This window comes from Delphinapterus leucas, chromosome 1 (genome assembly GCF_059928025.1).
Source record: "Delphinapterus leucas isolate spDelLeu-1000000601 "Yukka" chromosome 1, BTC_Dleu_Yukka2, whole genome shotgun sequence".
Taxonomy (NCBI): domain Eukaryota; kingdom Metazoa; phylum Chordata; class Mammalia; order Artiodactyla; family Monodontidae; genus Delphinapterus; species Delphinapterus leucas.
The window spans coordinates 51,556,110-51,581,610 of record NC_143129.1 but is presented as its reverse complement, the minus strand read 5'-3'; the positions used below and the strand labels follow the sequence as shown (position 1 = coordinate 51,581,610).

The 25,501-nt window shown below is 36.9% G+C and overlaps 1 protein-coding gene across 2 annotated transcripts in view; it reads left to right on the top strand.

Annotated features, from left to right (window-relative positions):
• Window positions 1-24,916, top strand: part of RNF2 (ring finger protein 2) — a 56,990-nt gene extending 32,074 nt beyond the window's left edge. For both annotated transcript variants that reach the window (XM_022593362.2, XM_089909927.1), the window contains exons 2-7: window positions 9,914-10,002; window positions 12,724-12,884; window positions 13,521-13,736; window positions 20,088-20,360; window positions 21,440-21,611; window positions 21,960-24,916. In XM_022593362.2, the coding sequence (XP_022449070.1) occupies window positions 9,916-10,002; window positions 12,724-12,884; window positions 13,521-13,736; window positions 20,088-20,360; window positions 21,440-21,611; window positions 21,960-22,061 (1,011 nt within the window). In that variant the 5' untranslated portion in view covers window positions 9,914-9,915 and the 3' untranslated portion in view covers window positions 22,062-24,916. The remainder of the gene's footprint in view (window positions 1-9,913; window positions 10,003-12,723; window positions 12,885-13,520; window positions 13,737-20,087; window positions 20,361-21,439; window positions 21,612-21,959) is intronic.
• The last annotated feature ends 585 nt before the right edge of the window (window positions 24,917-25,501 follow it).

Genomic DNA, 25,501 nt, shown 5'->3' with positions numbered 1-25,501 from the left:
TTTATCTATTGATATTTTGATTGGGATTGCCTGACATTGGATTTATATGTTTATCCAATTTAGGTCTTCTTTAATGGCCTTCAGTTAAGTTGTAGAGTTTTGTCTGGTCAATATTTTTTGAAATTTACTCCTAAATATTTCATAGTTTTTGTTGCCATTGTGAATGGTTGTAAATGGGAACTATTAAAAAGTACATTTCTAAGTGGTTATTCCTGGTTTATAGGAAACCTGTGGCTTTTTGGCCTGGTTTTCTCTCCTCAAGCCAAACATGTTACTGCCTTTTTTTTTTTTTTAGGTCTAGTAGTTTTTCATTTGATGCTACTGGACGTTCCAGGTAGCGATATTATCTGCAGCTGATAATTTTGTCATTTCTTCTTCCACTGTGTGTGTGTGTGTATGTGTGTCTCTCTCTTTTTTTTTTTTTTTTTTTGTGGTGGCATAATTTAGGACTTCCAGCAGAATGTTGTAGGGCAGTCATGTTTTGCTCCTGACTTTTTAATAGGAATCTTCAAAAGTTTTAACTTTGGGGCTTCTGGCGTATTTTCATCAAGTTAAGGATATTTCCATTTATTTCTAACTTTCTAAGACTTTTAATTAGGAATAGTTGAATTTCTTAAGTGTATAAAGATGAATATAGCATTCCCTAATAATCTAATTTAAAAATCTGTTTTATATCTATGTATGTGCATTTTCTAACGTTTTTTCCCCTTTTGATTATGTCAGAAATTTAGCTATTGGATTAGCTGTATCAGGTTACTAAATTTTGCTTTCATGAACAAGTCCTTTTTTTTTTTTTTTGTGGTACGCGGGCTTCTCACTGTTGTGGCCTCTCCCGTTGCGGAGCACAGGCTCCGGACGTGCAGGCTCAGCGGCCATGGCTCACGGGCCCAGCCACTCTGCGGCGTGTGGGATCTTCCCGGAATGGGGCACGAACCTGTGTCCCCTTCATTGGCAGGTGGACTCTCAACCACTGCGCCAGCAGGGAAGCCCTCCTTTTTTTTTTTTTAAAGCAGTTGTTTCTGTTTGATTTATGCTTTTATAATGATCATTTTTCCCTTTTACTTAATTAGGTTCATATTCTAATTTCTAATGCTTGGTTCATATTTTTTTCCACTCTCCATGGTTTTATTACTTAAAAATTGAAGGTTATAAGTATTTCTGAAGGACATTTTTCTCATTACACATCCCATACATTTTGATAAGGTTGTATTTTCACTTTATTAATTTATAAAGAACATATAGTGTCAATTTTGCTTTCCTTTTTAACCCATTCCAGTGTGGCTTTTGCCCCTCAGCTTAACCCCATTTGATTCTTGGGAAGATCACCATCATGGCACCTTCTTTAGTTCTGTAAAACCTCTTCTTGTGTATTTTCCCATTTACTTACCTGTCACACTGACCTTTCTGTCTTTCCGACATGTCTGTTCCTTTGAAGTCCTTCCTTGATCCTCTGTTTTTAATGGCTCCTTTTCTTTTCTTGATTATCTAAACCAATGCCCTTTTTTGTATGTCTTATTTAGAACTTAAGAATTTTTACTTTATTGTGTATATACTTGTGTTTACTGCTATCATTCTTAGCACCTTGTACAGTGCATGGGGTGCAATGGATAATCAGTATTTGAATGAGTGAGTAAATGATACGTAATCTTATGAAAGGATTGGGGTAGGGAGAGGGACCTACCCAGATACATAGGCCTTTTGTCAGGGCATATCAATTTTGGTAAAAATACTTCAGGAAAATTGATAATCTGGAAATTAAATTCCTTTCAAAGTATCCAAGACTTACAGCCTTTTGTGTAGCTCAGGAGTACACACGCATACCCCGCTTTGAAGATTCCTAGTTAAATCATAAAAGATCAGCATTAGGAAATTCTTTCCATTTATGTATTATTTAAGGTTCATTTCTTTTTCCTTTCTAAATGTCTTCCCTCATTTATTTAACTTTTATTGAAAAGCAGGCTCATTTCTAGGTGTAGGAGAAAATATTAAGATGTGTCAAATTATTTAAGTCAGTGGGATAGACATGTAAGCAGCTCTAATGCATACAAGTAAGTTCAAAGTACAGAAAATACTGTGTACTTTGCATCCCTTTTTTTCTACTCAAGTAAGTATAACCTTTTCCTCTGGCTTCTTCAGGATCTTTTCATTGTCTTTGAATATCTGTAATTTGAAAATGATATGCTGAGGTGTGGTTTTTTTGACATTTATTCTGCAGGGTATTCTTGGAGCTTCCCGGATTTGTGGTTTGATTATCTGACATTAATTTGGGGAAATTAATTCTCAGTCATTATTGTTTCAAATATTTCTTCTGTTCTTTCTCTCTTCTCTTCCTAGTATCCCCATTACATGTATGTTACATCTTTTGTAGATATTCCACAGTCCTTGGATATTTTGTTCTGTTTTTCTCAGTCTTTGTTCTTTTTGCTTTTCAGTTTTTGAGGGTTCTACTGGTACATCCTCTGACTCAGAGATACTTTCTTTAGCAGTAGGCAGGCTACTAATAAGACCATCAAAGGCATTCTTTATGGCTGTTACAGAGTTTTTGAGCTCTCATTTCTTTTTAGTTCTTTCTTAGGATTTCCATCTCTCTGCATACATTGGCCATCTGTTCTTCTGTGGTCTTTATCCTTTAGAGCCCTTAGCATATTATTCATAGTTATTTTAAATTTCTGGTCTGATAATTCCAGTGTCCCTGCCATATCTGGTTCTGATGCTTGCTTTGTCTCTCAAATTGTGTTTTTGTCTTTTGGTATGCCTAGTAATTTTTTCTAGAGCCGGACATGATGTACTGGGTAAAAGGAACTGCTGCAAAAAGGCCTTTAGTAATGTGGTGGTGAGGTGTAGGGGGAGGGCAAGGGTTCTGTAGTCCTGTAATTGGTCTCAGAGCCTATGTCTCTGGGCTGTGAACTTCACTAGTGGTTCTTAGTTTTTTTCTAACCCCTTTTAGGTGGTACAGGAAGACTAGAATGGACTGGAGTTGGGTATTTCCCTTCTCCAGGTCACTTAGGTTCTGGTAATATCCCAGCAGGTTAGGTTCTGGTTAACTAATTTCCCCTGAGGGCAGGACTTGTTACGAAGAACTAGAATGCTCTGGCATATTTAGAAATGGTTCCTTTTCCCCTCCCTCTGCTGGAAGCATGAGGGGAGTTTTCTCTGATAATTAGTGTGGGAATCTGGTTGGGCTGCTGGAGGTAAATTTCACAGTATTGTGGGGGCCTCCCTGTGACTGGGTCCTCCTGGAGTTTTTAACTCTCAGACTTGTCCACACTGAGCTTCCTCCAACCATTTTTCAGTTATAGTTCAAGAGTTTCCTATCTGACACTGCTTCCTACTGCGGTTTCAGTGCCTCAGTCTGCTCAGATATGTTGAGATTCCCTGTATTCTGTCTCTTCAATTTTGGGGCAGTGATTTGCCTTGTGTCCTCCTCTCGCTTATGGATCCCAGAAGAGTAGTTGATTTTTCAGTCTGTTCAGCTTTTTTACTTGTTAGGACTGAATGGTAACTTACATGCAGAACTGGAAATGAAAGTCTAACCTTTTTCTTGTTTAAAAAAAGATAAGCTTACTAAATCTTTTTGTGTAGAATGCATAGGAGTTTTCGTCTCTTTTGCCTGCTCTGCTCTTTGCTTTATGGGTAGTCACTTCTTGAGGGTGTTGTATTGAAAAAGCTTTTGAAACCACATTGAGCCTCCACAAAAGGACTTTGTGATCTACCATATGCGAAGATGTGGAAAGTCAACATGAGTGCCAGGTATTTGTGGTCCTTAAAAGAGCATTCTGAATATCCTATTGCTGTTTCCCCTTTGGTTATTGAAGCCGTGAGCTTTCAAAATTTAGCTGTGACTAGATCTTTCCTCAAGATCTATTTTCTGTTTCTGTCACTGCTACTGAAGTTATCTTGTCCAAACTATAAATGCTAACACTCTCTCCACAAATTTGAGCGCCTACTTTGTGCAAGAAACATTTCTGTTTTGTTGGGGGTATCTTTTATTCAGAAGTATAATTTAGGTGGGTATTGGGCCACAGGTAGACCTAGATCTTCTGTTGTGCTGCAGGGATCTTCAGGCAGTAGTCAACTGGGAAGCACATTCCTGTTGCTGGAAAGAATCCCTAAGATTACTTTGTCTGACACCTAATTTCCCTTCTTTGCTGGCTTCAACTCTACTCTCCATCCTTTCAGATTATAATTATTACCTAGGCCATCCATTCTTGTTCCTTTCCTTTTTCGTTGCTCTGTCTATATACATAGATGACTCCCAAATACCAGTCATCAAAATCACAATTTATTCCCATCCGAAAAACAGAAGCTAAATGTCTTTTACATTCTTGGCTTGGGCAAGAGTGAGCTGCAGACAGAAATGCAGCTTCTCACTAAACCAAAGAAGAGGAAAGGTTATATATGATTTGGGGGAAGGGTAGAATTTAGGTTAAATTTAAATGAAAAAATATATTGACCTAAAGCAAAGAGGAACTAATTCTAGAGAGCTTATCTGTTCAGTAACTGCCAAAAGTAGAAACTTGAGCTTCCTAAATACATGTAGATAATGTGCTTTAGGCCAGAGTAGAATTTACAGCTTCCTCTGTATATGTGGATTGTGTCTTGAGGCAAAAAAGGGAATTTTTCATTCTCAGATCATCTTTTGACCCTCCTTGGCTAGGTCACAGTAGAGGTCACTATTGTTCAGATTTACACTGCTGACATGTTCTTAAAAATTGAGATAGCAGATTTGGTGATCAGCAAGACTGTATCCTTTTTTTTGGTCTAGGATTACCTGCTGTATTATCTGATAAGATGGCATCCATGCAGTAGCATTTAAGACTCTACCTACCAGGGAACATATGATTGATTGTAATACAGATTCAAACAGAAAGACTGGAAAATTTTTAAAACTCGTGTAGATCCTAGTTTTCCAAATGATGATACCAGGAAGTTCTGGAACTACAACTAACTTGTGAATTACTTCCTGAATCTTAGTTGCCACAGGAATACAAATATCCAAATCGGATATAATTTGGCTATGTTCAGGAGAACTGGCATCTCTAGAAAGAAGACTTTAAAAAAATATATATATATATATATATACTTAGGCGAATATTTCATTTGACAGTTCCTATTAATTTGCTGGGGAAGCTTTCTAGAGACAGATGAAAGGAGTGTTCTGTTTATAGTTGACCCCAGGGTAACAGTGTTGAGACATGGGTTAGGATTTAGAATTCTTAGAAATTCCTCCTATCTTAGTAGTTTTAGTTCTCCGATAAATTCATTATGCTATTGTAGGATTTATGGTAGAAATAGTGGTACATGTATCTACAGGGGAGCTGTATTTAAAGGTAGTTCACTTTGAATTCAGTGAATTCTAGAGTCATCTTCAGAGCAGCAGCATCGGTAGATTTGGGGCCATTGTTCTTTACACACACACACACACGTGCGTGCACACACACACATACACCACGCTTTATTTGCTAATATGGAGCAGTGCCTCTTCCAGATATTTTTCTGATTGCTGTATCTGCCAGTATCTTTATGAATAGGTCGTTAAAACTTAGAGGCTGAAGGATCTTTGATTTTTTTTTTTTATCTGAAGTATCATATGTTTGTTTTAGTTTGTAATTTGTCAGTTTTCTAAAGGTCTCCTAACATTTTCTTTCAGCTGTGTTGGAAATCATCCAAATTTGCAATTTTCTGTTACACTTTTTTTTTAAATCCTGTATTTTAGATTTTAGCCTATTAAGAAAAAGAGGGGGCAGGTTCTTTTTACATTCCCTCTTGGGTCTATCCCACAATACAGGTTGAACGCCTTGAAGCCAGTTTCTTATGTCTCTTATTTATCGGTCCATTCCTTGTTTGCAGCCTAGAATTTTAGTCTAAGTTTTAAAGGAAGGGCACCAGAAAAGGCTTTATTTATCACCCTGGTTTTCTTGCGTTCTCTAGTCCCTGTTGAACGTTTTGCAAGGTTTTTTTTTTTTTTTTTCCAGCCACTTTTCAACTATTTTTATCCATCTGAGGGACTACAAGTAAATGGAATCATTAATATAAGCCTGGGATTCCTGGACAGTTTCTTAATAGAATGAAATTCAGTAGCAGCCATTAGTCTGTCTGCCTTTTGGTTTTAGAAAGTCTTTTATTGTGACTGTTAGCCCTAAACTGTACCTTAACTTAGTTTCCATTGGTTTACCTATCATTGTAGCAGTCTTAAGTGGGTATGGGTCATTGGTTGTTTTCTTGGGGGAAGACCTTGAGGAAAGGATATTTCACTTAGGATTCTAGGGGTGGCAGTAGAGGGGAACAGAGGGAATATAGGTAAAGGTGGTGATGCTAAAACATGATAACGTTGGATGCATAAGGAGGGCAGGTTTCAGATAATTTGAATGCTTTTTTTCTTTGGTCTTTGCTAGAGAACTTTAAAGGGATGCTACTTTGAAGTTTGGGTTTAATTTTGAGGCCTCAGCATACCAGTCAAAAAGACTGCCCATTGTGTATTTGGTCCTTTTTTCCCTTTCTTTTCTAGAGCTTCTTTTAGTTGTATTATCTTTGACATGTCCAAAATTACCAATAATAGCTAAGGTAATTATAAACATCCTTGGAGAAATTGTGCCGTCTAGCCTGGTAAGCAGAATAACTAGGATTAATAAGAGTGTATATAGGGGCAGGAGTTCTGTCAGGAGAAGTTTGTATCGTAGATGTAGAGAAACCCACATCAATACACAAACTACATACAATAAGATCAAGTGATGCTCATAAAATGGTGGCTAGGGGGGCTTCCCTGGTGGAACAGTGGTTAAGAATCCGCCTGTCAATGCAGGGGACATGGATTCGAGCCCTTGTCTGGGAAGATCCCACATGCCGTGGAGCAATGAAGCCTGTGCGCCACAGCTGCTGAGCCTGCGCTCTAGAGCCCGTGAGCCACAACTACTGAGTCCACGTGCCACAACTACTGAAGCCTGCATGCCTAGAGCCCGTGCTCCGCGACAAGAGAAGCCACCGCAGTGAGAAGCCTGTGCACTGCAATGAAGAGCAGCCCCTACTTGTCACAACTAGAGAAAGCCCGCACACAGTAACAAAGACCCAATGCAGCCATAAATGAATGAATGAATGAATGAATGGTGGCTAGCGACCATGATTTAGCCCCTAGAGTACAGAAATGTTAACCTTTAACCCCAGAGTACAGAAATGAAGGAGAAAGTCCTCCTACATTAAACAAAGTGATCTCTCTTTTAGTTAATCTCTTCATGAAGGCTTTTTAGAGAGGCTTATGGCAAAGTTTTTTGCTCCAGAGAGCAGATACTGGTCTGTTGGGTCTCTTGTATCCATCAGTTTGACTAGATAGCAGTTAGTAGAGTCTGTGCCATCATTTGATCCTCTGAAGATTGAATGATAGAGAAAAGACAGTATTTCATGAAGGAGAAGTTTTCTGTCACAAAATTCTTTCAATTTGTGACTCCCGCACTCAGGGAGATACTCAAAGAACCACAGGCTACTAATCATAGGATAACAAACTCAGCTAGATTAGTGACCAGAGCTCTGTGAAAAATTGCTCAGATTTCAGGCTACTGTTGGGACACTGATCAGGAATCATGATGGAGCTGAAAGATAATTGTATTTCAAGCACAGAAGATTCAAGGAATGTTTGCTTGTTTGGGAGTCCACTGGTTCTGATAAGCAAAATGAGTGAGTCTTCAAGGTAGACTCAGTGGACAGCCTCAAAATTATAAACAAAAGCCATGACTCACTCAAATTTGAAAAATTTGAACATATCTCAAATTTTTGCTTGCACAAGGGAGAAACTTCATGTGGAAATGTAGCCGTTTTGAAGAGACAATGTATATTGAATTTTAGAGGGGGCTAGAATTTAGGTTAAATTTCAGTGAAGTGCTTTTACTTATAAAAGCAAAGTAAGTTAATTGCTCATTGGGTGGGTTCTTGAGAGCAGGGTTCTTTTAAAAATTAATTATTTTTGGCTGCGTTGGGTCTTTGTTGCGGTGCGCGGGCTTCTCATTGCGGTGGCTTCTTTTGTTGTGGAACACGGGCTCTACGCGCGTGGGCTTCAGTAGTTGTGGCGCATGGGCTCAGCAGTTGTGGCTCCCGGGCTCTAGAGTGCAGGCTCAGTAGTTGTGGTGCATGGGCTTAGTTGCTCAGCAGCATGTATGATCTTCCCGGACCAGGGCCCGAACCCGTGTCCCCTGCATTGGCAGGCAGATTCTTAACCATTGTGCCAACAGGGAAGTCTAAGAGCAGGTATTTTTAAATGGTAGCTGCTAAAAGTGGGAAATTCAGCATCCTGAATACAAATAGATCATGTCCTTCATTGTTTATGTGCCAGTGTAGAATATATGCCATACTGTGTGCAAGTTGTGTCTTTAGGCAAGTGTGATATTTTTCTTTCTCACTATCTACTGGACGACTCTACCTCCCTCAGTGCTCCATTAAATAACTGGAACTCAGTGTGTGTAGCAGCTCCACTTCTCTTCTAACCCACACCTTCCTTCTGTGTTCTATCTCAGTAAAGTATGGTTGCTTTCCTAAAATCTTATTTGACCCTTCCCTCTTAGACCAGTGTCGTATGTATCATGTAGTGATCTGTCTGATTCTTTCTCTCTGTCTGTGCTTTGCTGCTTTGGTTCAGATAGTTAATATCACTGAGGTTTTTTAACAGCCTCCTCATTGTTCTTTTTACTGCTAGTTGCTTTCTATTCTGTCTTCTACATACTGCTTGAATTTCTTTGAAACTATTTGATCATGTCACTCTCTTGTTTAAAACTTCCAGTGGCTTCCAGACTCATACCTACATACATGTTGCTCGACTTGCCTGGAACCCTGTTTCTTTTGTACTCCCATCCCAGTGTAGTATTTTTTTTAAGGCTGTTTAATCTCCATTTAAGCCTTCCCTGACTCCTTAAATTTCCTGATCCTTCTCTGTAATTCCATATTGTTTTTTCCATATGGTTGCTTAGACTCGATCTTGTCAGTTTGTAGTTTAGCTGTTTACACACATTTCTTTGTTTATAGGATTTGAATTCTGAGGCAAGGACCTAGAGCAATTCTACTTGGTCAATAATAGATGTTTACTGGATACTTGAATGATTGGAGCCTCTTCCCTTGCCCTAGAGGAGTTAGTTGTCTAAGACCATCTTCCTTACATGTATACTAGATCTCGTCCCCCTATTCAAAGACAGGCAGAGAAGTTGGCTGTACGTTGTTCATTCATAACAAGAGGAAAGTCACAGTGGTGAGGAGACCTTGAACTTGTGTCACATGGTGAGCAGTAGGAGGAACTAGGACATTTAGCCAGAAGTAAAGAAAAATCAGGTGGAATATGATAACAGTGTCCAAATATTTGAAAGACTGTTGTGTAGAAAAATTATTCGACTTAGTCAGTTTGCCTCCAGAGGACAGCTGTAAGGTGAATAGGAAGCAGTTTTGGGCTCATCATTAGGAGGAGATAAGCTGACTTATTAGAAAGGGGATTTTTCATGAGTGGAGCTGTGAAAGTAGAGGCAGAATGACCTGTGGCTTAAAGTGCTTTAAAGTAGATTTTGTATCTTTGGCAAAAGTTGGACTAGATGGCCATGCTGAAGAGTCTGAGATTTTCCTGACAGTTCTAAGTTCCATGACTGCCAGTTTCAGAAAGATACTTCTTATTTTGGGTGAAGAGAGTTTCCTATACATCAGTAATAATTAAGCATTCTCTGTGTGCGAGCTGTTAGGCATTCAGAGATCAGTGATAACTTCTTGCTCTCAAGTAGCTTGTATTTATAAATGGAAAGATTCTTGAGCTTTTCTTCTTCGTTCTTGAGGAGCCAGTGTGTAAATTCTGTTGGTTTTACTCTCAGGATTTACAATGTCTAAAAATTAGTTTTGAGATTTACTTCCCTTTCAGATACTAAAATTGGTTTTCTCTCTTCTTTATTCCTAGCAATGTCTCAGGCTGTGCAGACAAACGGAACTCAACCATTAAGCAAAACATGGGAACTCAGTTTATATGAATTACAACGAACACCTCAGGTAATATAGATTAAGATAACTTAGGGGAAATATGAGGCATATAAACTGGGATATAGTTTTAGAAAGTGAAAACTTGAAAGAACATAACAGTAATAATAAATTTATATACAGTTCTAATTTATGTATGTTTGGTTGACACTTCATTTCTTGAACAAATAATTTGAGTGCATATTCTGTACCAGGTCCTAAGCTAGGCAGTAGGTAAAGTGGTGAATAAAACAGATGTGGCACCAGCCCAGGGAGTTTATGGACATCAAACAAGTAAATTACATATATGAGAAGTTATGTAAAGGGAAGGTCCTTAATGCTGTAATAAATAATAATGGGAGAACCAGGGAAGACTATTTTGAGAAGGTGAAGATGGGGAAGACTGGGAGAGGAACAGGTTTGAAGGAGATAAACATGCTTAAAACTGAAGTCATTTTCAGTTTGAAATGCCTATAAGACAAGTAGAGATGCTACCTAGAGGTCTGGACTAAATATAAAGTTTTAGGACTTGTCAGTACATTTTAAGCATGAGAATGCCAGATCACCTAGAGAGAGATGAGCAGAAGGCCCAGAACTTCATCCAGAGGAGCTTCAAGATTTAGAAATTAAGTAATGGAAAAGGAGCCAGCAAAGGAGACTGAGAAGGAACGGCCAAAGAAAAGTAAGGAAAAATGGAAGATGAAGTGAGGGGATCAAAACATAGGACAAAGTGTTTCAAGGAGGATGCAGTTACTGTGTTCAGTACTACTGAGAGGATGAATAAGGTGAAGATTACAAAAGTGAGCACTAGAGTTGGCTGTATAACTTGGTGACCTTGACCAGAGTAGATTCACTTGAGTAGGTTTTGCTGTGTTAAAGGGGAGGGGGAGGTGAAAATGAATAGGTAATGTTTCAGAGAAGTTTGGCTGTGCAGAGAAACAGAGAAATGGAGTGAAAACTTGAGGGCAACATAGAATTGGGAAGTTATTTAAATTTTGTTTTGTTAATAAGATGAGAGATGGAACCAGTGTCACCCCACCCTCCTCTACACACAGCTCTAAGCTCATCATTCACATTTCACTATGCAGCAACCCTATATTAATCTAGGCTGATTTAGTGAAGAGGGAGAGATTGCTGAAGTCTGAGATCAAATAGAAATCCAAAGAGGGATATACTTGAGAAGGTAGGAAGGAATGGACATGTGATAGGAAGAGGTGTACTTTCTCCTTCTAAGAAGAAAGAGGAAGATGCTTTATAAAGATTTGGTAGAGAGAAAACGAGAGTTCTTTAAATGGAATTTGAGGTAAGGTAATTAATCTATTGAACATTTAGGTGGTAGGTCTGCAGATAGAAGAAAAGTTGTAAAATAGTGCAGTGAAAAGAAAAATGAGTTTTTAGTGATATCAGTCTGGTTGTGTGATTCCTCCCTTTTTTTCCCCTGCAGTGCTATGCAGATGCACAGGTATAGGCATGGAAAATATGGATGGATGGTTTATCCAGGGTTCAGATTTTGCTAGGCAAATTCTAAAGAGGAAGAGGGGACCAGACTTGATTACTAGCTAAGTCATCATCATACTCTCTGTGTGATTTATAAGATCGAGGTTATAATTCCTAAATCAAAAGTTTGTGTGTATATTAAACTAAGTAAAATACAGAAAGTGCTTTATATAGAGAGGTTGAAACATAATGGATACTTGATAATGGACAATATCTATAGTTTCGATGGCTTTCCTTGTGGGGTCATCAATCTTTGACCCTATAGAGAAAACACAAGTACGACGGAGAGCCAGTGGAGACAGGAAGTGTAACATATGGAAGCCCCTTATTCTACCTGCATCTTTCTTTTCAGTGGCCACATACTAGACCTTTTTCCTCAATCCATAGGAGCCTGTATTGGTGCCTTTAGAGCTACATAATCTTTGTTCTCAGTGCCACCTTGTGGGAAGGGCGAGTAGTGGCAGTGGCAAAGAAAGTAGGAGTCACTAATCTGTGCATTTGGGAGGTTTGTCCTGAATTCTACATTGGATCTCCAAATGCATTTTCGCACTGAAAACATTTTTAGACATGACAATTAGAAATACTAATACTTTTTATACTTCGGAGGTGCTATGGTTTAAATCAGTTTGTAGGTTAGCTTGAGAACCTGACCACTTTGTATAAAACTGCTCTGTGGATCAAGACTTTTTAAGGTTCAAAAGGTGATTTTAAAATTAAATCCTGTTAAGCTGTGTATAAATAGGGAATACTTGTATTTGAATTTTAAAATCTTTTAATGGATGGCGTGAAATGTATAGTTTATTATCAAAATGGTGCAGTTTTGCAGATGGAAGAAGTTTTAGGGTTCATTTAGCTTAACTTCCTCATTTTGCAGGTAAGAAGACAATGTTAAAACTAATTATTTAGTGTCACAAAGCTAGTTGTAGAACTAATAGAACCTAAGCCATCTGATTCCATATTCAATGCTTTTTTTATTGCTATACCAGGGTGATTTAACATTAGTTATCTTTTAAATATATAATATGTTATCTTTAGTATTAAAATAAGGGCATTTATATAATGCTTTGGTGCTGGGGCTGAGGGGAGTTGGAGGAGATTATAGCTAAAACAAGATTGGTTGTGAGTTGACAGGGATGGTGACTGGGTGATGGGTATATAGATGTTCATTTTTGTCATTTTCTATATTCTTACGTTTGAACTTGTCCATAATTTTTTTTAATTAGGTAGCATTTAATTTTAAAGTGATGCTTTTTACAGGAGGCAATAACGGATGGCTTGGAAATTGTGGTTTCACCTCGAAGTCTGCACAGTGAATTAATGTGCCCAATTTGTTTGGATATGTTGAAGAACACCATGACTACAAAAGAGTGTTTACATCGTTTTTGTGCAGACTGCATTATCACAGCCCTCAGAAGTGGGTATGTTAAAATGAATTATGCTAGGTACTTAAATTATACAAGGACAGTGTTCTAGTGCTCTGTGGGTTTTGAGAAATACATTTTCTATAAGTGTTCATTTGAGAATTGGAAATTTATCTAAAGTCTAGGTTTTAATTATTGGAGAATCTTTGTTTTGAAACAGTTGATTTTATATAGTTTTAGAAGCTTTTTAGGATGAGTTTTTGTTTTGAGGAAATTACAAAGCATGAAACCATGATTTTCTCACTGTCCTGATGAATATTTTAATAAAATAATTCATAACATATAAATTAATATATATTAGTGGATAGTTTTTCCATGTATAGCATGGATATCAGAAACAGGAAATTTAGGAAGGAATAGATTTTTATTTCTAAAATAGTTATATATAATTTATCATGGGGAAGTATTTAGTTTTTTCTCTATTGGCAAGTAGTATGGAGAGTCTCATGTTTCAAAAATCTTGCTTAGTCACTAGTCAGATATTCAAGGAAAGTCAGGTTAATCAGTTTAAATTTCTGCGACTTAGTAAAGCTATTGGAATACAGATGATAATTATCTGGAAGCTGGCTATTTTTGTCTTTAGCCCAAAGATCCTGGCATTATTTACATTTTCTTTTCTCTCTTTTTATTTAGCAATAAAGAATGCCCTACCTGTCGGAAAAAGCTAGTTTCCAAAAGATCACTAAGACCAGACCCAAACTTTGATGCACTCATCAGCAAAATTTATCCAAGTCGTGATGAGTATGAAGCTCATCAAGAAAGAGTATTAGCCAGGATCAACAAGCACAACAATCAGCAAGCACTCAGTCACAGCATTGAGGAAGGACTGAAGATACAGGCTATGAACAGGTATACGGGAGAGAAGGCCAGGCAGGGCGGCCATTTTTCCACTCTATTAAATACTGAATTAACACCCTCCATTTTGAGAAAGATAAAATGCAGTAACAAATAGTAGTTCTGTGTGGTTACCTTTTCTTGAAGGTATAAAATATGTCTCTAGGCCTAATACGGTATTCCATTTAAAGTACTAGAGTCTTAAAAAAGAAACAAAACAAGACAAATACCCTCTTATACCCACTTCTCCCTCCACTTACCATTGTATTTCTTCTCTTTAAAAGAGTTGTCTGTGCTTACTATATCCAATACTTCTACTGTCCCATTTTGAACTCCCCCAGTCAGGCTTTATCCCAATGCCTCATATCACCCTTGTTGAAGTTACCATTGACCTCCACACTGCAAAACCCAATTGCTGATTCTCAGATCTCATCTTATTTAGCAGCATTTTATACAGTTAATTTCTCTTTTCTCTTTGACTGGTTTCCTTCCGCTGGCTTTCAAGAGACGATATTCTCCTGGTTCCCTTTGTATGTCGTTAGCTGTTCCTTATTTCAAACTTAACATGTTCAGTACTGAACTTGTAATTCTTATCCCCTACTTCTCTTCATTCTTGCTCATTTTAGTTGATGGCAACTCCATCATCCTACTTGCTTTAGCCAAAAACTTTGGCGTTACCTTTCACCTCTCTCTTTTTTCCCAGTCCGTATTCCAGTTTGTGAATAAATATATTTGTAGCTTTTTCCATAATATATCCAAATTGGTCTAGGCAACCACCATCTTTCATTTGAAAGTGTTGAAATAGCCTCCCAATTGGTCTTTCAACTTTCCATGCTTACCTCCACATTGTCTGTGCTCAGCACAGCAGCCAGAGTGATAAATTGGAAGTCAGGTCATAGTTCTCCTTTGCTTTGAAGCCTCTAATAGCTTCTATTCACAGTCAGGTTAAAAGACTTTAATGATAGCTTCCAAGACCCTATATAATCTGAGCACTTTCCTCACCCCTATTCTCTTTTCTGCTCTGACATCTCCTGATATGTTTAGGCCTCAGGGAGAGTCAGCATCTTCCACAGCCACATCGCAATAAAGCCAGCCACCAATAAAGCCACATCCCAATCTAGTGGCTTTCACCTTGGCTGAATATCAGAATCACTTGGAAAGCTTTTAAATCCTAGGGCTTCAAAGGCATCACTCCAGACTAAGTAAATCAAAATCTTTGATTGGGGTACAGGCATTCGTATTTTAAAAGTTCGAGAAGTGGTTCGGAAGAGTAAACTTTTAGTCTTTTACCAGGAGAAAGAATCCCCTTCATAAAATCCTTTATAGATAGACCTTTCATTTTGCTTGAACATTTCTAATGGTGGGAGTATGTGATAGAAGCTTCTTTCATTTGTTAATAACTTTATTAAAGCTTCTTGGCTGTTTTTAAGACTTAGCAAGCTTGTTTCTGCCTCAGGGCCTTTATACTTCCTGTTCTCTCTTTCAGGAACCCTCTTCTTCTAGATAGTCCACATGGCACACACACTCATTCTTCAGGTGTCTGCTAAGTTCCCGTCTTCCACCACAGGACTCCATACTTTCTTACCCTCTCTGCCTCGTTTTTCTTCATAGCACTTATCATTCTCTGAACATGTGTATGTTATTTGCTGTACTAGAATAACATAAGCCCTAAGAGGGTAGAGACTGTGTGAGTATTACTGATTCTTATAACACCAGTACATAGAACTACGTTTGGCTTAAAGTAAATAGTTTTGTATGAATATATATTTTTTTAAAGTTCTTCCCTTATATTGAATTAAAATTAGTCTTTTGTGTGTAGCAGTCTTGATATGTCTTTGTCAAAATACTTATGTTGGGTTCTATATTTATTTCAGATTCTGCTTCTATCTACTAGTCCTCAAATAACTTCATATAAATATACATTCTTATATGCTCCTCTAAAGGCTAAATATTTACATTCCTAATTTCTTTTATTCCTCATATGACATTCAAGTTTGTTGGTGTGTAATTCTTGAAATGCTACCTCTATAACAGTATGTAGTGTTACGGATATGATTTGATAAATGCAGGATATGATAGGCTTTTGATCTACCTCCATTATCTGAACATTATTTTATGAATGCTGCCTGAAATTACATTAACCTAGCTGTGTTCTTTGGAAAGAAGTGTGAGGTAAATATAAATACATTAGACAAGTAACCCTGTTGAGTTTTTTGTTTGTTTCATTATTTTGGTCTTTCCATATCACAGTAGAAAATTATGATAAAAAACATAAAATTTACCATATTCAGCATTTTTAAATATACAGTGCAGTATTGTAAGTGCATTCACACAGTTGTACAATCAATTTCCAGAACTCTTTTCATCTTATAAAACAAACTCTGTACCCATTAAGCGACAGTTCCTCATTTCTTCCTCCTCTCCTCAGCTCCTGGTAACCACCATTCTGCTTTGTGATTCTGTGATTTTGATTACTTTAAATACCTCATATATGTGGAATCATACAGTATTTGTCTTTCTGTGATTGGCTTAATGTCTTCAAAGTTTATCCATGTTGTAGCACCTGCAGAATTTCCTTCCTTTTTAAGACTAATCCATTGTATGTGTTCACTTTTTTTTTTTTTTTAATAAATTTATTTATTTTTGGCTGCGTTGGGTGTTTGTTGCTGCCCACAGGCTTTCTCTAGTTGTGGTGAGCGGGGGCTACTCTTCATTGCAGTGTGCATGCTTCTCATTGTGGTGGCTTCTCTTGTTGCGGTGGCTTCTATTGTTGCGGAGCAGGGGCTCTAGGCGTGCAGGCTTCAGTAGTTGTGGTGTGCAGGCTCAGTAGTTGTGGTTTGCGGGCTCTAGAGCGCAGGCTCAGTAGTTGTGGCACACGGACTTAGTTGCTCTGCAGCATGTGGGATCTTCTAGGACTAGAGATCGAACCTGTGTCCCCTGCATTGTCAGGCAGATTCTTAACCAGTGTGCCACCAGGGAAGTCCCAGTGTTCATATATTTTTGAATCATAGTTTTGTCAATTAACATATTAGTCACCCCCTCTTAATTTTGAAATGCTGTATAGATTTCATAAACAGTATTTTATTTTTTTGGGGGGGGGGAAGTTCTTGAGCATCTTTCCTAAGCAAGGATGCTCACTCGCACCACTTCTATTCAACATGGTATTGGAAGTCCTAGCCACAGCAGTCAAAACAAAAAAGAAAGGGAGGGAGGGTATCCAAATAGGAGGGAAAGAGGTAAAATTCATTATATATGCAAATGACATAATACTCTATAGAAAACTGTAAAGACTCCACACAGAAACTATTAGAACTAATAAATGAATTCAGCAGAGTAGCAGGATACAAGATTAATATACAGAAATCTGTTACATTTCTTTACACTAACAACGAAATATCAGGAAGAGAAAGTAACAAAACAGAACAATCCTGTTTAAAATTGCTTCAAAAAAAAAAAAAAACCCTAGGAATAAATTTAACCAAGGAAGTAAAAGACCTATATGCTGAGAACTATAAAATTGATAAAGGAAATAGAAGAAGATTCAAAGAAATGGATAGACATCCCATGTTCTTGAATTGGAAGAATTAATATTGTTAAAATGGGCATACTACTCAAAGCAGTCTACACATTTAATGCCATCCCTGTCAAATTACCCATGGCATTTTTCACAGAACTAGAATAAATAATCCTAAAATTTATATGAAACCACAAAAGACCTAGAATTGCCAGAGCAGTCCTGAGGAAAAAGAACAAAGCTGGAGGCATAACCCTCCCAGACTTCCGACAAGACTACAAAGCTACAGTTATGAAAACAGCATGGTACTGGTGCAAAAACAGACATACAGATCAGTGGAACAGAATAAAGAGCCCAGAAATAAACCCACACAACCTGTGGTCAACTAATCTTTGACAAAGAAGGCAAGAATATACAATGGAGAAAGGAGTTTCTTTAGCAAGTGGTGTTGGGAAAGCTGGACAGCCACATGTAAATCCATGAAGTTAGAACATGGCTTCATACCATACACAAAAATAAACTAAAAATATCTTAAAGACTTAAATATAAGACATGACACGATAAAACTCCTAGAAGAGAGTATAGGCAAAACATTCTCTGATGTAAATTGCAGCAGTATTTTTTTAGATCAGTCTCCCAGGGCAAAATAAATAAAAGCAAAAGTAAACAAATGAGACCTAATCAAACTTATAAGCTTTTGCACAGCAAAGGAAACCATAAACAAAACAAAAAGACAGCATACAGACTGGGAGAAAATAGTTGCAAATGATGAGACTGACAAGGGCTTAACTTCAAAAATATATAAACACCTCATACAACTACGTATCAAAAATCAAACAACCCAATCAAAAAATGGACAGAAGACCTAAATAGGCATTTCTCCAAAGAAGACATACAGGTAGCCAGCAGGCACATGAAAAGATGCTCAACATCACTGTTTATTAGAGAAATGCAAATAAAAACTACAAGGAGGTATCACCTTACTCTGATCTGAATGGCCATCATCAGAAGTCTACAAATAATAAATACTGGAGAAGGTGTGGAGAAAAGGGAGCCAGTCCTCCTACACTGTTGGTGGAAATGTAAATTGGTGCAGCACTGTGGAGAACAGTATGGAGGTTCCTTAAAAAACTAAAAATAAGAGTTACTATATGATCCGGCAGTCCCACTCCGGGGCATATATCCAGAAAAGGTGAAAACTAATTCGAAAAGATACATGCATCCCAGTGTTAATTGTAGCACTGTTTACATTAGTCAAGACATGGAAGCAACCCAAGTGTCCATAACAGATGAATGGATAAAGAAGGTGTGGTACGTACACACACACACACACACTCTCTCTCTCTCTCTCTCTCTCAGAAATATTAGCCATAAAAAATGAAATACTGTCATTCATAGCAAAAGTGGAGATTATCATACTGAGTGAAGTAAGAGAAAGACAAATATATCACTTATATGTGGAATCAAAAAAATAATACACATGAGTTTATTTACAGAACAGACTCATGGACATGGAAAACAAACTTATATTTACCAAAGGGGAAAAGGGGAGGGGGAGGGATAAAGTAGAGGAGTATGGGTTTAACAGATATGCATCACTATATATGAAATAGATAAACAACAAGGATTTACTGTACATAGCACCAGAAGCTATATTCAATATCTTGTAATAACCTACAATGGAAAAGAATCTGAAAAAGAATTTTATATACATATGTATGTATGTATGTGTGTATATAACTTACTTTACACCCAGAACTAACACAGAATTGTAAATCAACTATAGTTCAATTTAAAAAAAAAGTTCTTGAGCGTCTTTCCCAAGCAGTGGGCTATTATTTCCTTGTTCTGGCAATAAAAATGTAGTAATGGCACTATTCTTAGAAGTGCATGTCGTTCTTTCATATTTCTTTTTCATCACATATTCCCTCCTTTTTTCTTGTATATACAGCTGGAGAGGCAATACATATGGTAGAAAGAATGTGTATCGAGTTCTTCCTCTGGTTCTGGTGCTTACTAGCTTATAACCATGGACCATGGACCTCAGTTTCATTGGTTTTTCTCAATTATAAAATGATAATAACGTTAACTGCCTTGATAGTTGTTTTGATGGGTAAGTAAGATGTATACACAAAGTACCTTGCCCAGTTACTGGTTTTTAGTATTTGAGCTTGTTAGAGAGCTGCTTCTGTGTTTATGCTCCATATTTAGATACCATCGCATCTTCTGCATTGGAATAATTTTGCATTGCATTAGCAGACTTTGGGTGAGGTCAGCAGCGGGCAGGTAGTGCTTACCATTACTCTTAAATCCTGTTTCCTTAAGAAATTCTAATTAAAAAGGCATAAATATCTTCCCTCAGAACTGTAAATTTTTCATAACTGAATTATGCCTTTCTTTAGATTTAAAATCTCATAATAAAGGAAATCATCAAAATGTAAATATTTGCCAATAATTCCTATAATCAATAAAGAAAAGTTTTAAGGGAATATAAACATTTGTTTAATTTATTCAGATGTTTGCCTGTGTATAAGTGACATTCCCTAGACCTTTCAGGGACATGTGGGAAATAAGTGACATTATTCAACTTGGAGCAAATTCAGTTATCAAGATGTTTTTAGAATTTAGTTTTGGGGTTTTTTTTTTTTTTGGCTACGCTGCGTGGCTTGCGGGATCTCAGTTCCCCGACCAGGGATTGAACCCAGACCATGGCAGTAAAAGCCCGGAATCCTAACCATTAGACCACCAGGGAACTTAGAATTTAGTAAATTCAGTAAACATACTTCAAAATTGATGCACTGAAAAGGCCTAAATGAAGATTTCATGTTTTTTGTTTTGTTTTCCTTAACTAGATTACAGCGAGGCAAGAAACAACAGATTGAAAATGGTAGTGGAGCAGAAGACAATGGAGACAGTTCTCACTGTAGTAATGCATCCACACATAGCAATCAGGAAGCAGGACCTAGTAACAAACGGACCAAAACATCTGATGATTCTGGGCTTGAGCTTGATAATAACAATGCAACAGTGGCAATTGATCCAGTAATGGATGGTGCTAGTGAAATTGAATTAGTATTCAGGCCTCATCCCACACTTATGGAAAAAGATGACAGTGCACAGACAAGGTAAGCGTGTGGGTTAGTTTCAGATTATCTGAATTTAGAATGTTAGAATGTTAAGGAGTTAAAAGGCAATTTTAGATAAGAATTAAGGGTGACATTTGTCATCCCATTGATTGCCAGGGTTTGGTTGGATATTTTGGCTGCCTGAATTGTTGTTTTCGTCTTTCCTCATGTGCTTCCCACCCACAGTTGCGTATCTGAAAGGAATGACCCTTCTAGGCAGAGGAGGAGAAAGGATCATTTACATTTCTTAACAATGATGCTAGGGTGCCAGAAGGCTCTAAAATTCATGCTGGCCAGGATGGCTGCTTTACCACTATATAACTCTAGAGAGCCTGTCCTTGAGTGCATATAAGCATCAAATATTTGTTGAGTGAGTGAGTAAATGGTATACGATGCTTCAAAAAACAATTAGCACTTCAGTGCTTTGTCTTAAAAACCTAAAATTTATTAATTCTTAGACAAGAAGAAATTGGCTCATATTCTTAGTATTATTCTTGCTGCTGTAGACTCAAAACTTCTGATCATTGGGATTGAGGGGTATGTTCTTTTTTTTCCTCTCGGTACAGTGTTATTTCTATTTGATTTTTGTCATTCTGTGTCATATTTTATGGATGGTAAGGTAGGTAGAGCTTTCATGGCCTGGTAGATAGTGAGCTTGTACTTTTACCGTTTCTGTACCTTTTCAATAAGAAATTTTTAGATAATAGAGGAATAAATTTCTGGTATTTTGTCAATAATTGAGACATTTTACATTTTATATATCTTTTTAGAAATGTATTAGTTTAGTTTAGTTTTGTTTTGTTTTTGCGGTACGCGGGCCTCTCACTGTTACGGCCTCTCCTGCTGCGGAGCACAGGCTCCGGACGCGCAGGCTCAGCGGCCATGGCTCACGGGCCTAGCCACTCTGTGGCATGTGGGATCTTCCCAGACCGGGGCACGAACCCATGTCCCCTGCATCAGCAGGTGGACTCTCAACCACTGCGCCACCAGGGAAGCCCTTAGAAATGTATTAGTTTTATAGTTTATGTATGTTTTATCACTAATCTAGAAAGTAAGGTTTTAATGGTTTATTTTTCCAGATACATAAAGACTTCAGGTAATGCCACTGTTGATCACTTATCCAAGTATCTGGCTGTGAGGTTAGCTTTAGAAGAACTTCGAAACAAAGGAGAATCAAACCAGATGAACCTTGATACAGCCAGTGAGAAGCAGTATACCATTTACATAGCAACAGCCAGTGGCCAGTTCACTGTAAGTATTTAAAATAATAGGCTGTTGAAATTGGGAGTACATTGATCATCTGAGAGTGGCAGGTTGTGGGGTGGGGCCTAATAAAATGGTACAGACTCTGGAAGGAGGAGAAGTTGCAACAGGTAGTTAACTTGATATATCCTTTGTTCTTTTATGAATAGTGTAAGTGACAAGTTTATCTTAGAATTTTTTTTTAAGATGGACTTTTTTAAAATTGGGGTATAGTTGTTTTACATTGTTGTGCTAAGATGGACTTCTCTGTTTGTTCCATCTCACAATTTTGTGCTTTGAGCAGTTTTCATAATTCTTTCTTTTTTTTTTTTGTTTTTGTTTTTGTTTTTGTTTTAGGTGTTAAATGGCTCTTTTTCTTTGGAATTGGTCAGTGAGAAATACTGGAAGGTGAACAAACCCATGGAACTTTATTATGCACCCACAAAGGAGCACAAATGAACTTTTACTAAAACCAATTCTGAGAATGAACTTTTTTATAGCCTATTTCTTTAATATTAAAGATGTACCGTCATTACTTTTATGGACAGAACATTGGATATGTTGTTCAGTTTTCTTTCTGAGCCAGATTCGTTTACACTATTAGAATCTTTTCCCCTTAATTTAAGATATCCTTTTTTGGAAGGGACTGCAGTTATTCAGTACTTTTTCTTTCCTTTTAAAACTATATCTAGGGTTGTATGTTTTCACGAAGTGTGGTTCCATTTGGAGCATCTTGGAGCTTTTGACCCAGGAATTTTTCATAGTTCTGTATTCTTAAGTGAAGATTCAGTTGGCCGTCCTTTCCCCTCCCCTCAGAAGTTTTTTAGGCCTACAGAATGTTAATGTATTTTGACTTTTTTTTCCTGGAGTCTTGTATATTTATAGTTTTCTATATAAGCTGTAGTATCTTCATGAAGACCAAGGCTCAAATTTACTGTGCGTAAAAAACAATTCTCATAGGATTATTATTTTCATGGTGTTTTCTTCCATAATATCTCATTTTTTTAAAAAAAGTTCTTTATGAACTTAGTGTCCATTGTCATGCAATGTTATTTTCTTCCATTTTTTTCTCTCTAATTTTGGAATTTCTGATCCTGGGAAAGAGAACCAAACAAGATCTCAAGTTCTGTGAGAACTTGGTTCATTCACAGATTTCATTGAAGAAAGAAAAATTAAATTGGTCTTATGTAGTCTTCAAGTGTATATTTAAAGAAGTCTTTTTTGTATTAGTTCTACTGTCACCTCAGTTCCTTTATTATGTGTTATGTTTTTTCCTATTAAAATACCAGAGACATGGAGATATTTTGCACTTTAGCCTTGATGAAAAGTACAAGATATGTTCAAAGCTTCCCTGATTCTTTTCTTATTGGTAGCCACATAAGTTTCAAAAATAACATGGTACATAGAAGTAACAATGGGGAAAAATTTGCTTCTGTTTGAAAAGTGTGTTTAGCATTTTGGGTTGCCATATCAGTTTATAAATTTTGGTGCTCTGCTAATTATACTCTTTCTAGAGAAGCAAGTTAATGGAGCTTGAGCCCTGCCTTGATGTGTAGTGAAAGATAATTCTGTAGAAGAATGTCAGCCAGCATGGTAAAGTTGTTCTACTCTTCTTAATTTAGTTTTATATTGAAGGACAGTGTTTGGTGTTTAGAGCCAAAAGGCTTTATGATTACAGGTCAGAAATAAGATTGACTTGCGTTTTATTTTTCGTCCCTGTCCTGATTCCAGGTATGTTTCCAAGTTTATATTATCACAGTATTTACAAAAACATGTTTGCATTGAGAATTAACCATAAAAGGTTTTTGCCAGGGGAGAGTCATCCTCTAATACCATTGTAACTAAAGCCTGTATAGTCATTGTAAATTATTTACCTGTCATTTTTGACAGATTGGGGCCAGCTTGATGTTTTAAATCTTCACCCCAATACGAAAATTAAAAGGCTTGTTAAATTTTTTACCATTTTATCGAAAATATTTAAAATCTGTTTTTACCTTGGGAATCTGTGCCATGAAATTTGAAAACCACCAAAAATCAAGGGAAATTTTGTATTCAGTTCCTTTTCTGGTATAATGTTAAATTGTATAGATTATTAATGCATGTCCACTGAATATAACCCTGGTTTTGTGATATAACTGCTTAGATTTTATTGGTGACATTAGGTTAATGGTTGCATTAAATAACTAAATTCCCATTGTGATTATGAATTGAAATTTGTCTTTAGGCAAAAAGTTATTTGTGAATATGAGCTTTGTGCTTAGAGAATGTATGTGTTTTTATCTGTCAGTATGGGAGGATGTAAATTCTTTGCATCATTAGTGAATTTATTGGATGTGTAATCCTTTGAAAAATATAATTATAGGTATTTGATAAGAGCATTGAATGTGTAGTGTCGTGTGTGTGTATGTATGTGTATGTGTGTGTGTTTTGGAGGGTGGGTACTATTTACTATTAACTACCAGCCATTTCATAAAGTATTTATTATTTAAGTAACTTCTATAACCACCGTCTCACCTGAGGAACAAAAGGCTCACTAAATAGGACCTTTGGATAATACATTATCATTTAAAAATTTATTATGGTAAAATATATATATAACCTAATTTATCATTTTAACCATACAATTAATTCAGTGACATTAAGATACATTCACAATGTTGTATAACCATCACCACTATCTATTTACAGAACTATTATCCCAATCAGAAACTCTGTACCTGTTAAATGATAATTCCACATTACCACTCCTACCCCCAGCTCCTGGTAAAACTCTGTTCTACTTTCTCTCTTTGACTTTGACTATTTTAGGCACCTTATATATGTGGAATCATACAGTATTTGTCCTTTGTGTCTTATTTCTCATAGCATAATGGTTTTAAGATTCATCCATGTTGTAGCATATATCAGAATTTTATTCCTTATTATGGCTGAATAATATTCCACTGTATGAATATACCACATTTTTTTTATCCGTTCATCTGTTGATGGGCCCTTAGATTGCTGGACACTTTTTGCTGTTGTGAATAATGCTGCTATGACCATTTTTGTACAAGTATCTGTGTGAGTCCCTGCTTTAAATTCTTTTGGGTATATACCTGGGAGTGAAGTTGTTGAATCACATGGTAATTCTATATTTAATTTTTTGAGGAACTGCAAACTTTTCTACAGTGGCTGCACCATTTTGCAATTCCTCCAGCAATGTAGAAGGATTCCACTTTCTCCACATCCTAACTAACATTTGTTATTTTTGTTTTTAATAGCTGTCGTGATGGATGTAAAGTGTTATTTCATTGTGGTTTTGGTTGCATTTCCCTGATGGCATCTTTTCATGTACTTATTAGCCATTTGTATATATCTTCTGTGGAGAAATGTCTATTTAAGTCTTTTGCCCATTTTTAATTGGGTTGTTTTTCTGTGTGTGTTGTAGGAGTTCTTGATATATTCTGGATATTAATCTGTCATCAGATACATGATTTACAGGTATTTTCTCCCATTCTGTGGGTTGCATTTTCACTCTTTCAGTAGTGTCCTTTGATGTACCAAAGTTTTAAATTTTGATGAAGTCTAGTTTTTCTTTCTGTTGCCTGTTCTTTTGGTGTCATATCCAAGAAGGCATTGCCAAATCCAGTATCACGAAGATTTTCCTCCAAGAGTTTAGATCTTTGATCCATTTTGAGTTTTGTATGTGGCGAAAGGTAAGGATTCACCTTTGTTTGCATTTGGATATCCAGTTTCCCCAGCAACATGTGTTGAAAAGACTGCCCTTTCTCCATTGAATGGTCCTGGCAGCCTTAATTAATTTTCAATTGATGAAAATTAATTGACCTTATATGTCATGGTTTATTTCTGAGGTCATATTCCATTGGTCTGTATGACTGTTCTTTTGCCAGTACAGTCAG